Source organism: Ursus arctos, unplaced genomic scaffold (genome assembly GCF_023065955.2).
Source record: "Ursus arctos isolate Adak ecotype North America unplaced genomic scaffold, UrsArc2.0 scaffold_19, whole genome shotgun sequence".
Lineage (NCBI taxonomy): Eukaryota > Metazoa > Chordata > Mammalia > Carnivora > Ursidae > Ursus > Ursus arctos.
In genome coordinates this window covers 56,312,655-56,327,534 of record NW_026622863.1, presented here as the reverse complement: position 1 = coordinate 56,327,534, position 14,880 = coordinate 56,312,655, and the positions used below count along the sequence as shown (strand labels likewise).

The following is a 14,880-nucleotide window of genomic DNA, read 5'->3' as shown; positions in this document are numbered from 1 at the left end:
TGAGGTAGGGGAGTGTCATAATTTAAAGGATCCCTCAGGATTCTGGAAGGAGGCTGGGTGGTTGGGGGCCAGGGCAGAAGCAGAAAAACCAGTAAGGAAGCAGTTGCAGTCACCCAGCAAGAGATGGTGGCCATCAGAGTGACACTGAGGTGGAAGGTGGGACAGGTCTGCGTCAGAGAGGCAGGGAGGTGGCGGCCCTGAGCATTTGAGGCCAGGAGGATGCGGAGGCTGGCAAGGCGATTCTGTAGAGGTGGGGACCGTGAAAATAGGAGGTGCTGGCAGGTTCCACGTATTTGGCTTTCAGGAACGTGGCTTGGCCAAGGAGTCTGGACTGAGGACTGAGTTGAATACGAGTTGAGGCCATGGATATGCACAAGGTCTCCGGGAGGCAGAGAAAATGGGAGGGTGAGGTTAACTGTGTACAGAGAGGGCCAGGGAAACTGAGGCTGGGAAGGACTCAAAGGCCCGGTGGGCCCGGAGCCACACTGGGCTGCATTCTCTGAAGCACTGACTCGGGCCAGGCCCCATGCTGAGCTCCTCACAGAAAACATCACTTCACTTTGGTCTCACGCAGCTCTGTTGGGGTGTGGGGTGAGAAAACCGGCTCAGCGGTGACGTGAGCGGCCGCACACCGAGCAGCGGCAGAGCAGAGAACCCACCACGAGAGGAGGAGGGTGAGGACAGCCCCACGAGCAGACCGGTGGTGGTGAGGAAGTGACCAGAACTCGGACCTGCCAGTTCTCACACCCCTTTGGCCAGAGCATGGTCCCTTGGCCTTCCAGCTGCACGGGAGCCTGGAGGTGTCTGGCTGGGGCACAGCAGCTCTATCTTTACACAGTCATCCGTTCTTCCAGCAAACCTGGACTGAGCGCCTGCTGTGCTCATCTCTGGCAGAAACTGGGGTACAGAGAGGAGCCACTCCTGGACTCCTAAGATAAGGACCCTAATAAAGGTGGCTTGGAGTCAAAGGGAGTGTAGAGAAGGGACATGCCCTGGTCTGGTCAGGAAACCTGAGCTGATTCCTGAAGGACGGAGAAGAATCTCTCAAGCTGAAGAGAAAGATGAGCTCTTGCAGAGAAGGCAGTGCTGAGGGTAGAAGCTAGACCAAAGCGGAAAGCCCCCATTTACCAGGCTCTGTGCTCCTGTGCGTGCTCTTGTTTGCCCCTCACTGGAACTCCCGCCGGAAGGTACGTTAGCACCATTACAGGCGCAGAAATGGGCTTGCAGACTGGTCTCACCCTCCCGGTGTGCCGCACCTAGTAAAGGGCAGACGAGGGGCTTTGGTGCTCTGTCCTCTGACCCAGGCCTGCACCTTGATCTCTGCACCAGCCGGGTGGAGGCTGGGGAGACTGAGGGCTGACAGTTGGAGGAAGCAGAATGGAACCTGCTTGTTCCCAGCTTGGATCACCCAGGGGCTGGGGTCAGACTTGGGGTGGGACTGTAACAGAGTCTGTCTTGGTTCCACAGACACCATCTACGATGAGGATGAGGTCCTCTTGGCCCTGGCAGAACAGCTGGGAACCTTCACCACGCTGGTGGGAGGCCCCGAGTACGTGCACTGCCTACTGGTGAGTCTGGGAGGCAGGGAGGTCCCCTTGCCCACCCCTTGGGAGTCAGACCTACGGCCCTGCCAGAAGCAGGATGGGAAGAATGCAGGAGAGGCTGGGGGTCACATTCTAGGCACAGGCAAGCCTTGGACATTCCCTTTAATCCAGCAGATTAGTAGTGGCATTTCATAAAGCAACACCAAAAATGCACTTGTTTACCTTCCTGTTAGCTGGACACTTGCCTGACCAGTGCCAGGCCCACCTGCCACTGTACATAGAGGGCTTTGGGCTTGGAGGCAGTCTGAGTTCTATGACTTTTTTGCTGTGTGACTTGTAAGAGTTACTTAACCTTTCTGTGTTACACTTTCCCTCATCCATAAGATGGGAGTCATTAAAGCATATCTTTTTGATTGGTTTAAGCCCTTAGCATGGTATTTGGTACATGGTAAGTACTATCAGATGTTAGCTGCAGTGTCATTATGCCATATGTCATGAGGTCATGTCCACCCTTTGGGGTAAGGACATTTCCCTTTTTATAGATGAGCCACTGGGCACACTGAGAGGTTAAGCATCTTGGCTAAGGCCTTACGGGTAGTAAGTAGCAGAGTCGGGATTCCAGGTGCCTGCCTGTGCACCCCTGTGCTTGGTGACAGCTAGGGACACAGATGGGTCAGATTCTAACAGAAACTACTGTTTGTGAGAAGAGGAAGGAGGACTGCCTTGTCACCAGGGAAAGACTCCGGTCCTGCCATCCCTGAAGGAGGAGCCTCGGGGGTTTCCAAGTCCCTTGGCTTTCATTGATCCTCAGAACCCTGGGTCCCTGCTTCTGCCTGCTCTCCCCCTGCCCCCAGTAATCCTGTGTGTCATGCTTTGTAAAGACACAGTTTTATATTTGGCATCTGCACTTAATAATGTCTTAACAATTTTTGTTAGCAGCCTTCTTCCTTTTAGTGGTGTATGAAATAATGGCACTTCTTAAAATTGGGATTTGGGGCTTGAACAGATACGGTAACTTTTCTTCTAAGCAGGGTTATTTCTGAAGAAATTGGATAATTGTCATTAAATTCTGGTCTGTCAGCTTTCATGTGTGTACGTGTATAATTTGTGTGTGTGTACATGCAGACAGCTGTATGCGAATGAGATCGTTCCCTACATTTTACACAGATTAGGGCTGCCCTACACGAGGAACATGATGAGGTCTGGGGACCAGCCTGAAAAAGGGGTCCCTTGAGCTCCCTGGAACGTTCTGCAAGCCCTGGAATTTATCAGTTTTTCTGAGGAGAGAGTTTGTAGCTTTTAGCAGCATCTCAGAGAACTTGGGAGTAGGAAACATGGATCCCGTAGCTTCAGCAAGGGGCCCCAGGGCCCTCAGGTGGTGTAGAACTCAGGCTTGCTGGGGAGCAGGACTGGAACCCTGGAGTCCTTCCCTTGCCAGGTCAGGGTCACCCCACACTCACTTTGGGGGAGAGTGACATGTCGTCTGGGACCGATGTTCATGATGGTCACATGGGCTGGCAGAGACACATCCTGAGGGCCCTGGGCCAGGGAGCGCTAGGAACCCGGAGGCCAGTCAGGTCCGAATGCTGGTGCTCCTCGGCGCCTGCAGGTGCCTTCTGCACAGTCACCTTTCGTGTCCCCTAGTAACCCTGTGAGATACGCACTGGTGCTAGCCCCAGTTACACATGAGGAAACTGAGGCTCGAGGTCTGGTTTGGGTGAATTGCCTGAGCTGGGAAGAGACCGTCAGGATTTGAACCCAGGCCCCTGCCTCTTAACCACTGCCATTCCTTTCTCCTACCCCCCCTCTCCCCGCCTCAAGGGTTCTCGGTTGCTTTACAGGCTGATTAGAGCTGGACAAGAGGGAAGCTGGGAGACCTTAGAACCTGAAGGAGGCACCTAACCTGTTTCAGATGGGAAGGGGGAGCTGTCAGCGAAGGCCTCCTGGGGGAAGTGGCAGTGGATCTGGAGTTTGACAGAAATGGAAAATGGTTATTGTGCAGTTTGTTCATTCCACGAGCATGAGTACCAGCTATGGGCCTTGGGAACCCAGAGGCGTGTCCGAGCCAGTCCCAGCCCTCATTCTCTATAGAGGTGAAATGGAGCTAATTTCACAGGGACCCATGTAGCTATAGCCCAAGAATTGATTCTCTACCCACAACTCTTAATCCTTTTGGAATCCTGGATCCCTTTGAAAATCTCATGAAAACCGTGGAGCCTCTCCTAAAAGTACAGTGATTATAGGAAGTTCATACCTCTCCCCTCCCCGGCATGTTCTCTGGGTTTGAGAACTCCTCCCTCTCCTTCACAACTTTTCATTGTGGGAAAGCATCCCTAGGAGTTCCCTAAACATGCACCTTCCTGGGCCCCACCCCGGAAGGTCTGATTCTTCTGGTCTGTGCTGAGATAGGCCTCCTGGGTGGTTGCAGACCACACTGTGCGAACTGCCTGCAGCAACCTGCTAGGGCAGGCAGCCTGGCCTGACATAAGTACTGCTTGGCCTTGGTCCCCAGGCCTTTGTTACAACTGGTTACTCTCTCTGAATGGAACGGGTAAATGGCAAATCCTGATTGAGTACCCACCCCGCATGTGCCAGCGTGGGAAGCAGGAAAACCAGGAACAAAGAGGAACCCAGTCCCTGCTGTAGCCCTGTGACACCATCTTCAGCCACACTCCCGTGAGCCAGTCCAGAACCAGAAACCCTGATGGCTCTAGGACAGAGGCCATGCACTGGCAACCCCCAGGCTGGCATAGTGTCATATTTTCCTCTGGAATCATTGCTGATCTTTTGTAAATGAGATTTTTTGTTTATTTTTATTGTGGTTAAATATATAAACAACCATTTTTAAGTGTATGGTTTTGTGGCATTAAGTATATTCACATTGTGGTGCAGTCACCACCACCATCTGTCATCTTCCCAAACTGAAATTGTCGCCATTAACCAGTAACGCCCTATATCCCCTCTTCCCTGCCCCTGGGGCCCACCATTCTACTCTCTGTGTCTATGAATCTGGCCACTCTAGGGTCTTCATATAAAGGAATCCTACAACGTGTGGCCTTTTCTGACTGCCTTATTTCACTCAGCATAATGTCTTCAGTGTTCGTCCATGGTGTAGCGTGTGGTAAATAGGAGTTTTGACGTATACCCACCTGGCCCTTTGGGCTGCTTTTGGAAAACTGATTGCTTTTACCAGCTGTGTTTTCCTGTGGTGACAGTTGATGAAGCTGGGAGCAGCTGTCCTTCCTAGGCTACATGCCCCAGGTTCTGCCTCTTTCCATTGTCCCTACCCACGACCTTTGCTCCTTGCTCCATTCTCTTGCCCGTTTGGGCCCTGGAGGCATTTCCGTGTCTGCTTTCTTCTGCCTTCTACACCTGTCAGGCCACGCTGGACTTCAGACCGCAGATCTCCACACCTTTATTTGAACAGACTAGACTCACTTAAGCCTCCCTCTATTCAGTCAGAAATTGCTGAGTTCCTGCCCTGTCGGAGGAGCTCTGCTGGGCTCTGGGGACATGGTGATGAGCCAGTCAGATGTCCCTAAAGAAGCACGACCCCTCCAGGCCTCACAATCCGTAGCCTCAGGTTTGCCAGTCATGTGAGCTCCTGGGGCAGTGGCCTGTCAGAAACCCCAGCCGTGCTCTTAACTGTTGGCAAGCACGGGAACCAGGTGGCCTGGTTTGGATCCTGTCTTGTAGCCAGCACTAGCGTGGGCAAGTTATTTAGCTCGTTGGCCTCAGTTTCCTCTTCTGTAAAATGAAGACCATCACGGGACCTGCTTCATAGAGTCAGCAATCCCCCCCCCCCCCGCGAAGTCCCTCGTTGTGTGACACAGTGACCCTGCTTAGGACACCCAGCAAATAGATGTTCCAGTCAGTAGCCACGATTATCCATGCACTGTGAGGAGCCAGTGACAGCTGTGGCCCTCTGCTCAGAACGTGATGAGTAGAATTGTGAGGATCGTGGCCCTCAGTGAAGCTCCTTCAGGGGCCTCTGTGAGAGGTTCTTAGGGCTCTTCCGGAAGGCCTGCTGGGTGAAGGCTGGGATGGAGAGGTCAAGGACGTTTTCTCGGAGGAGATGAGCCGCGAGGGGCATGGGGTGGGGCTTGAGGCTGGGGCGGTGGGGAGGGGACCTGCTGTGACCTTGTGCTCTGTGCCGCAGCCACCCCTGGAGTCGCTGGCCACGGTGGAGGAGACGGTGGTGCGGGATAAGGCGGTGGAGTCCTTGCGGGCCATCTCGCACGAGCACTCACCCTCTGACCTCGAGGCCCACTTCGTGCCCCTGGTGAAGCGGTTGGCGGGCGGCGACTGGTTCACCTCCCGCACCTCGGCTTGTGGCCTCTTCTCTGTCTGCTACCCCCGCGTGTCCAGCGCCGTCAAGGCAGAACTTCGACAGTGAGTCCCAGCCTCCCCTCGGCTTGGACCCCTTCTCTCAGGCTTAGCCCCCGCTCCCCCCCACCCCGCCCCTCAGAGAGCGGTGTCCCCAGGCCTGGTCCAGACACGGCCTCTTGCTCATTTAGGAAATGGAGAAATGATAGCTTCTTCCTCCCATTGGGCATCGTGAGGATTTATAAGAATTACCACATACAAAGTGCTAAGAACAGATCTGGCTCATAAAAGCACTCCACCCGTGAGGTGGGTGCCATCTCGGGCCTGCCCCCTGGTCCAGAACCCTCCCAGATACACTGGCTCAGTTTGGCCTCCTCCTCCGCCCTCCTCCCCTTAGGCTTGATAGCCCAGAGAATTCCTTGTCTGTAAGACTCCTCTCCAGGAACAGTGAATGAAAATGCTTCTAATTGGATTAAAATTTCCCGTTAGTATGAGTTTCTTCCCCTCCCTCTGGACTTTGTTCACTCACCAACTCCACAGACCGTTGAGCAGCAAGCCTGGCCCTGAGCTCTGACACGTGACAATACTGGTTTACGGCTGCCCACGTGTGCTTAGAGGTCTGTGTGCATGCGTGCCTCCCCCACGCTCCTGAAAGGTAAAACCCTTGGGGGGCCATGACCAGCATCTTAGCTCAGCAGCTTTATATGGTCAGAACGATACAGTCAGCACCTGCCATTCACTAGGACTTACTGTGTGCAGAGGGGCTGCTCTGCTTTCACACACATTATCTGGTTTAAACCTCATCGTGACCTGGTGCGGTGGGTACTCTCACCGTCAGCTCCATTTTATAGGCCTGGGAAGACTCAGGGCTCATCGTTTGGCCAGGGTCACTCAGGCAAAGCCAAGACTTGTGTGCCTGCAGTCTGTGCTTTCTCCTGTCTGCCTCTGCGTGTTGCTGTGGGATCCGAGGCCTTCCTCCTCCTGAGTCCACTTCCAACCCCCAGGTACTTCCGCAACCTATGCTCAGATGACACCCCCATGGTGCGGCGGGCCGCAGCCTCCAAGCTGGGGGAGTTCGCCAAGGTGCTGGAGCTGGACAATGTCAAGAGTGAGATCATCCCCATGTTCTCCAACCTGGCCTCTGACGAGCAGGTGGGCTCGCCTCCCCAACCCCCTACTCTGTCCCCTTCCTCTGGCAGACTCTGCGTCTAAAAGGAAATCCCAGAGCTAACAGGTCTCTGCTGCCCTCACCCTTCTCTGATCCTCTCCCCAGGACTCGGTGCGGCTGCTGGCGGTGGAGGCATGTGTGAACATCGCCCAGCTACTCCCCCAGGAGGACCTGGAGGCCCTGGTGATGCCCACCCTGCGCCAGGCTGCTGAGGACAAGTCCTGGCGCGTCCGATACATGGTGGCCGACAAGTTCACAGAGGTGGGGACTGTTGACAACTCAGAGCTGGGGAAGCTGGGGCCCTCAGATGGGTAGGGATGGGGCCACACACAGAAGCTGGGTTTTTAGTTAAATCCAACAAATTATTGGGTGTTTGAGCAGTAAGATCTCTGATCAGCTGGCTGGGTCGCACTTCTTATTGCCAGCCCTGGTTGAGTAATAGTCGCAGCTTGAAGTGCTGTGTTGGGAAGGGTTCTGAAGCCAAGTTCAGGTTCTGTGGAGAGCCCCAGAGCAGAGAAGGTAGTATATGTGTGCTCTTGACCTAATGGAACTCTCCTCCTTCTACAAAAGGGAGGGCATAGCCTGTATTAGTTTTGGGGGCTGCCATGACAAAGTACTACAGACTGGGGGTTCTCTATTCCCGCACTGTTCTGGAGGCTATTCCAAGCCTCTTCTTTTTTTTTTTTTTTTTTTTTTAAGATTTTATTTACTTATTTATTTAGCAAGAGACAGGGAGAGGGACAAGCAGACTCCTCACTGAGTACAGAGCCCACGGGGCGGGGGGGTGCTCGATCTCAGGACCCTGAGATCATGACCTGAGTCAGAATCAGGAGTCTGACACTTAACTGACTGAGCCGCCCAGGCGCCCCTCCAAGACTTCTTCCTTGACTTGTGGATGGTCTTTTCCCCTGTCTTCACATGGTCTCCCCTCCGTGCATGCCTGCGTCTGAACCTCCCCCTGTTACGAGCTTTCCAGCCATTTTGGACTAGGACCACCTTAATTAGCTCTTTTAAAACCCTGTCTTCAAATGCAGTCAGTTTCTGAGGTACTGAGGGGTTAGGCCTGCAGCACGTGAATTTTGGAAGTACAGTAGATCAGCCCATAGCACAGCTCAGAACTGGTCAGAATGACTCCACCAGGCAGACAGAACAGGGACAAGATCCTAGGACAGTGCCCTTTCCACAGAGACCCAGGTTTGCTTATCCCACCGTCATGTTTGTTGAGCACCAGCTCTTTTTGTGGGTGCTGGGGATCCAGTGAATTCACATTCCCAGCCTCCAAGGAACAGGCAGCCTGAAGGGGAGGGTCCGCTGAGATAGAGGGAAACTGTCGGTGCCAAAGCCGGCAGACCTGCGTGGGCCATTGAGAAGAGGAGGTGGTGCTGCAGCTGGTTCTAGAAGATGGGTGGGTGAGAGCTGGCATAGGACCGTGTTCCAGCAAAAGGACAACGTGTACATGGGGCCCTGGGAGTCCAGAACCAGTGCGAGTGAGAACATTCAGGACTTGCTCTTGGGGGCCCCACGTGAGAGCAAGCTGGAGAGAGGCACAGGGTTCGTCTTGGGTGCCGCTGCACCCCGTTGTTCCCTGTTCCTGTGAGTGTGCGTATTTCCGTGGTGTTTGCTGTAAGGACTTGGAGCCTCAGGATAACGTTTCCCAGATGGTCCGTTTCCTGTGAAAATGTTAGCACAGCGCGGCTGCGTGCTGGAGTCTTAGCACCGTGGTTCAAGATGATTCTTCCGTCCTTGGCTTCTGGACAGCATGAACTGGATCATGCTGGGTTTTAGATAAAAGCTCAGTGAAGGCAGGGATTTTAGATTCAAGCAGTGCTCGGTGCCCAGGAGACACTCAGTAAGTGTCTGTTGTTTAAGGGGCAGCATTTGCCGCAGGTAGCATTAGGCCCTTCAGAGGTTTTGTTTATTGTGTCCTTAACCATGAGCTGCCCTGTGTCCTGCCGGGTCCTCAGGAGCTGGCTCTGCAGCAGCACACAGGTGCCTTCCCTGGCATGCCGCCTTCCCCCTCAGTCTTGATGCGTTTAATTTCATTACAAGAGTAATACAGGGTCGGGTAACCAATTTGAAAAATACAGAAGAGTATAAGTGAAAATTAATATTTAGTATTTAATTAAAATTAATAAATTAAAAAGGAAGAGCCATATCACTAGAATGTTTTTGGATCAGGTAACAGAAAACCCTACCCCCGATAGCTTCAGCAGTAAGGAGACTTGTTACTACAACACCATGTGGTAGGTACTCTGATGGCCCTCATTTTGCTTTTGAGGAAACCAGCTCAGAGAGGCTTGGAGACTTGCCCGGGCTCACCCTATGGTACTGGGAGTAGATCTCGGCAGTGATTCCCAGGGCCGTGTTCTTCTTACCCTTGTTCTGGTGCCTTTAACTCTGATTCTGGTCTCGTTCACCCAGAGTCTTGCCCAGCCCTCTCACTCTCCCTGCTTTCTGTCTGCAGCTCCAGAAAGCAGTGGGGCCTGAGATCACCAAGACAGACCTGGTGCCTGCCTTCCAGAACCTGATGAAAGACTGTGAGGCCGAGGTGAGGGCCGCAGCCTCCCACAAGGTCAAAGGTTGGTGCTGGCGACCAGAACATAGCAAGTGGGAGGGCGTCCGAGGGGCCCGAGGCAGAACCAGGACATCAGGTCTCACCTTCTTCTGCCTCCCTTCCCCTCCCGCAGAATTCTGTGAAAATCTCTCAGCTGACTGTCGGGAGAATGTGATCATGACCCAGATCTTACCCTGTATCAAGGTAACAGGGAGTTTAGTGGGAGGAATAGGGCAGATCTTAGCCTGTTGTAGAGGAGGGGTGGACATTGGGCTTTATGGACATTCGGAGGCAGACAGTCCCCAGCCTTCTAGCACCGGGCAGTCTTGGTTTGGAAGCCGGTGGGGTCCCTCAGTGCAGCAGAATATGAGGTTTGGGGCTGAGCTTGGAGTGGGAGTGCTTCCCCTCAAAAGTTCAAGAGCTTTGGCCTTAGGGTGGGAGGCTTCTGGGAGCAGGACTCATGGAGCTCTAAGCAGGTGGGACAGGGGAGAAACTGCCTTGTACCTTTGTACCCTAAACCGTCCCTGCTCCGTGAGGTAGAAGGGCAGAAGCAGGCCGGGGCTCAGGCCTCGTAGGAGGTGGGGGTCTGTTTGGTCACTTGCTGCTGCAGGGGTGGTCCTAACCCTGTGGCTCCCCCTTCCTTCTCCCTCCCAGGAGTTGGTGTCAGATGCCAACCAACACGTGAAGTCGGCCCTGGCCTCAGTCATCATGGGCCTCTCCCCCATCCTGGGCAAGGACAACACCATTGAGCACCTCTTGCCCCTCTTCCTGGCTCAGCTGAAGGATGAGGTAAGAGTGCCATGGAAACTCTGAGCTCTGGGCTGGCAGAGGTGATGGGTCAGCCTCTTTCTCAGATTGGCCAGGAGTCTCATAGAATCTTGACAGACACCCAGGTCCTGAATGAGTTGAATACTGGTGGGCACAATGGACTGTGTGTTCACTGATTCCCTTATTAGGCAGTTGTTTTGCATGTCCTTGATCTATGCTGGTTCTTTTTCTGGGTATCAGGGATACCAAAAAAACCTAAGATAGTTGCACTCCTCAGAGACCTTCAGAGACTGACAGTGGAGAGACACAGATGGGCAGTACCATGAGTCCATGATCACATACGTGCTGTGATATGTTCATGTCTTTTAGGATTTAGGCAGAGATGCTGTAACGAAGACCCCAGAATACAGTGGCTTACATAAGAATTTTCTCACAACAGTTCAGAGCTAGGTAGGCCTACACTGGGGGTTAGCCCTGCTGACCTCCACGCTTTCGGATCTGGGACAGCTGCTCTGATTTTCACCACCCCCAGCCGGCATGGAGGCAGAAGGTATTAGACAGCAGGAAGTGTGGTCCTCGTAAGGGCAAGACCCAAAAGAGAGTACCCATCAGTCTGTTTGCACCCGAAACACCCCCTTAGCCAGAGTCAGTCGGGTGACCACACCTTGCTGTTCAGTTGGCCTGGAGCGTGTGCTGGGTGGTGGCTGGACAGGTTGTGGGGTCACAGCCAAGGAAGGAGTTTGGATTTGAACTGTGGGCAGCTGGAGGCACTGGGACAAATCTGGGTGTTCGAAAGGAACCCTGAGGCTACTGTCAAAGAAAGAACGCAGCGGGGAGGCCGGAAGAGGTACAGGGAGACTAAACTGGTGGGAGGGAAGGTCTTGCTGCAAAGATGCGGACAGGACCATGTGGAACGGGGGCGGGGGGCGGGGGGCGGTTTGCAGGCTCCCTGGTTTTTGTCATGGTGACAACCAGGCGGATGGTGAGACAGTTTGCTGGTGTGTGACTTCCATGCTGCCAAAGGCCTCAGTCTCCCTGCCTCCCTGCTCTCCCCGCCCCCCCCCGCCCCCCAGCACACCCAGTGCTTACATTTGATCATTTATTTGTATCAGTTGTTGCAGTTTAAACCATAATTAATTTTTTTAAATGTTTTTTTATTGTGTTAGTCACCGTACAGTACATCCCCGGTTTTCGATGTGAAGCTTGATGATTTATTGCAATACGTGCCCTCCTTACTACCCATCACCGGTCTATCCCATTCCCCCACCCCCCTCCCCTCTGAAGCCCTCAGTTTGTTTCACATAGTCCATAGTCTCTCATGTTTCATAATTAATTTTTATAATGACTTAAATTTTATGACCCAAGTAAAGTGCTTCACACTCGTGAAGCACTTTTTTTTTTCTTTTATAAGCACGCTTTTTGCAGCTCTAACTTGTTATAATTTGTATTCACTTCTGATGCTTAAATGGGGACAGCTTGGCTGGTGAGAGTCCCTCCAGTTGGCTTTTGTGTCCTTTTAACACGTCACCAGGGTCTCGGGGAGCATTTTGCTTTCTGGCGTCAAGGAGAGATCCACACTGAGCTCGAGGGTGAAGGTGAGCCCGCCGGTGCTAGAACAGTGCCGGAGCCGGATTCTGTGCCGGTTTCACCGTTCGCGAGTGCGGCATGGCCATCATACCGCAGCCGTAGTCTGTCCCAGTGCAGCTTCTCCCGCAAAGAAGAAAAGAGAAAAGCCCATCATGGTTTTCTTGGTGTGAGTTAGGCATCTGGCTTGTAGTTGAGATTTCACTTTTAGATCTGTGATCTTTATGATAAGGTTTATTAACGTGTCCAAATAAAAAGGCCTTTTTCTGGGTATGCCTGAAGTTAAGTGGCGAAAGGCATTGTATTTGCCCGTCTCTTCTCATGTGTTCAGGGCACTGTGCCTTATGCATCAGGGGCTCAGAGGTGACCTCCCAGGAGCTGGGCAAGGGCCAGCCCCGTCTTTGCAAAGCGTAGGTTCTGGACAGTCCAGGCCTGCTGAGTTAACCCTTCACTGCACACATCTGCTTACTGGGTTTATTGGTTCATTTCAGTGCCTTGTTTGTTGTTGTTGTTGTTGTTTTTGTTTTATGACCAGAATAGTTTCAACAAGGAAATGGTTTTCTGCCCTGCCCGAGGGTAAGTGGTGGTTTGTGGGAAAACCCTCATCTGAGAAAGGCTTCTCCTGTCTCTGGTGTCTGGCTGACATGGAGTCTCAGAATTACATGTGACCTTTTCAGATGCCTCAGCAGGGGTTGCTCGTCAGCTGTGGTCCAGAGTTCCTCCTCTGGGCCTTCGGAGAGGGCTTCCTGATGCTCTGCCGCGGGGAGTGACATGGCAACCGGGGGAAGTAAGCCTGTTGACACAGGAGGCTTGGTTTGGTTCCCGCGCTGCTGCAGGGGCCGTATTCATTTAGGAGGTAGTTTGTTGGGTGCTCGTTTCTTCCTTGTCTCCGGAGGTGAGACTCCCCTGGGTACGTGCGGTATTTTCCATCTTTAGAATTGTGTGTGGCTAACCTTCAGGGAAAGGAAAGAGGCCCATTCACTGTCAGGACATTGCCATTCACAGCCCTGGATAGGTGCTAACTCCCTCAGTTCTTCATCGTATTTGAAAACAGGCCAGACTGGGCACGCGGGTCTCCGCACAGTACAGAAAGGCCATCACGATGGTTTTACGTGCATTTCAAATGTTCTTTATCCAAATGAGACCTCGATCCAGTTATTTTCATTTTATTCGAAGAAGAAATTTCCTTCTTTATGTCGGGTGTTGCAGATGCCTTTTATCAAGTGAGGAGTAATGCAAGGCTCGCTCCTCACCCTTCCCAGCCCTGACTCTGACCACATCTTGGTCCGCCCAGTTGACTTGGATCGTCTTCATTACATTCCCCTGGAGTACATTCTGACACACGCACATCCAGACTAACTCGCTTTCCTGGACTGGGGTTAGGGTGGCAGATGGGGCTGTTCCCACTCCAGAAATCTTTCTTAGGAAAGAAAGAATAGGTACAGTCTCTTAACATTATGACAGTTCAGGCTTTTATAAACATCGGGTATAATGTCCCTTTAAGAATAACCACATTGAGGGGTGCTTGCATGGCTCCATCAGTTAAGCATCTGACTCTTGATTATGGCTTAGGTCATGATCTCAGGGTCGTGAGATTGAGCCCTGAGCCCCACCTCAGGCTCCATGCAGGGTGTGGAGCCTGCTTAAGATTCTCTCTCCCCCCCCCAAAAAAAAAAAAAAAAAAAAATCTCTCTCCCCCTCTGCTCCCCTCCCCTGACTCTGTCTCTAAAAAAAAAAAAAAAGTAGGAAAGAAAAGTTGGCTTAATGTTCAGTCATTTACATGAGTTGACATAATTTATGTAATCAGCATTTCACAAACATCTGAAACCACTCTGTGTGTGAGATTTAAAGCATCTGTCACAGAAAAGATAGATTAAAGTCAGTGAAGGGAAAAGGTGGACAGGGGAGACGCGGCGTGAGCTTCCAGGTGTCCTCTCTCGTGCAGTCCTGTGGTCGGAGCTTCACTCTCCCACCGGTGACATGTAACAACACCCACGGTGTGTTGCCAGCCACAGAAGGTCACTGTGCCTTGGTTTCCAGGGATTTCACTGGGGCTTGGTTGCACAGCCAAACTGCCTGGCTGACCTCAGTTTGTCTGCAGGCCCTCGAGAGGGCAAGGTGTTGCTCGGTCCTTGCTGTAGTCACGTTGTTAGCATAGTATCTGGCACAGCCCTTGTCTCCCAGGTAACCACAAAGATACTGTCACCAGACAGGCTGTTCCAGGGGCTTCGAGATCTCCCAGAAGCTGGTCAGGGGCCCAACCCTTGTTTGGAATGTGCCTAGTTTGGGCAACCTGGACCTGCTGAGTTAACCCTTTATTGCAAAGCACGCTTGTTTACTTGGTTCACTGCTCCGTTTCTCACTTGGTTCAAGTTGGAACTACTCGTGATGTCTGCCATCTAGGAATATGTGATCTGAGACAAGGATCTAGTAGGGCTTCTGTTTTAATTACTAAGAACTGATTGTGTTTATGTGCCTTTCCTTACAAGTTGTTCACTGCTTTATGGAAGCAGGTGGGGCACGTGTGTGTGTTTGTGTACGTGTATAGTAACGTGTGTGTGTGTGCATATATAGTGGATCAGTGTTCATAATCCTGGTAGTCAGCAGGCAACTCAAAAATATTTCCTTATTCCTTTGTGCATTGTTTTAGCACCTGCTCTGGGTGCTGGAGACAAGGATGAATGAGACGTGCTCCTTAACTGAGCTCAGAGACTAGCAGGGAGAATAGAAGTCACAGAAGTGATACTAATGAGCTCCCCACACCTCAGGCCTCTCGTGGATCAGACACCAACAGGCGCTTTAATGACCTCACCCACCCTCGAGGCTAGATGCGTGCTTCCCTGTCACAGATCAATAGCCAAGGAGGTACTGTCCCTGGCTGACGGGCTCCCAGCTGGCTCCCAGCAGAGGGAATGTGACCCCGTCGCTTTTTTCCA

The 14,880-nt window shown here is 52.5% G+C and overlaps 1 protein-coding gene across 2 annotated transcripts in view; it reads left to right on the top strand.

Annotated features, from left to right (window-relative positions):
• PPP2R1A (protein phosphatase 2 scaffold subunit Aalpha) overlaps window positions 1-14,880 on the top strand; it is a 70,215-nt gene that overhangs the window by 17,755 nt on the left and 37,580 nt on the right. For both annotated transcript variants that reach the window (XM_026488214.4, XM_026488218.4), the window contains exons 3-9: window positions 1,468-1,568; window positions 5,704-5,936; window positions 6,875-7,022; window positions 7,144-7,299; window positions 9,503-9,617; window positions 9,726-9,796; window positions 10,247-10,381. In XM_026488214.4, the coding sequence (XP_026343999.3) occupies window positions 1,468-1,568; window positions 5,704-5,936; window positions 6,875-7,022; window positions 7,144-7,299; window positions 9,503-9,617; window positions 9,726-9,796; window positions 10,247-10,381 (959 nt within the window). The remainder of the gene's footprint in view (window positions 1-1,467; window positions 1,569-5,703; window positions 5,937-6,874; window positions 7,023-7,143; window positions 7,300-9,502; window positions 9,618-9,725; window positions 9,797-10,246; window positions 10,382-14,880) is intronic.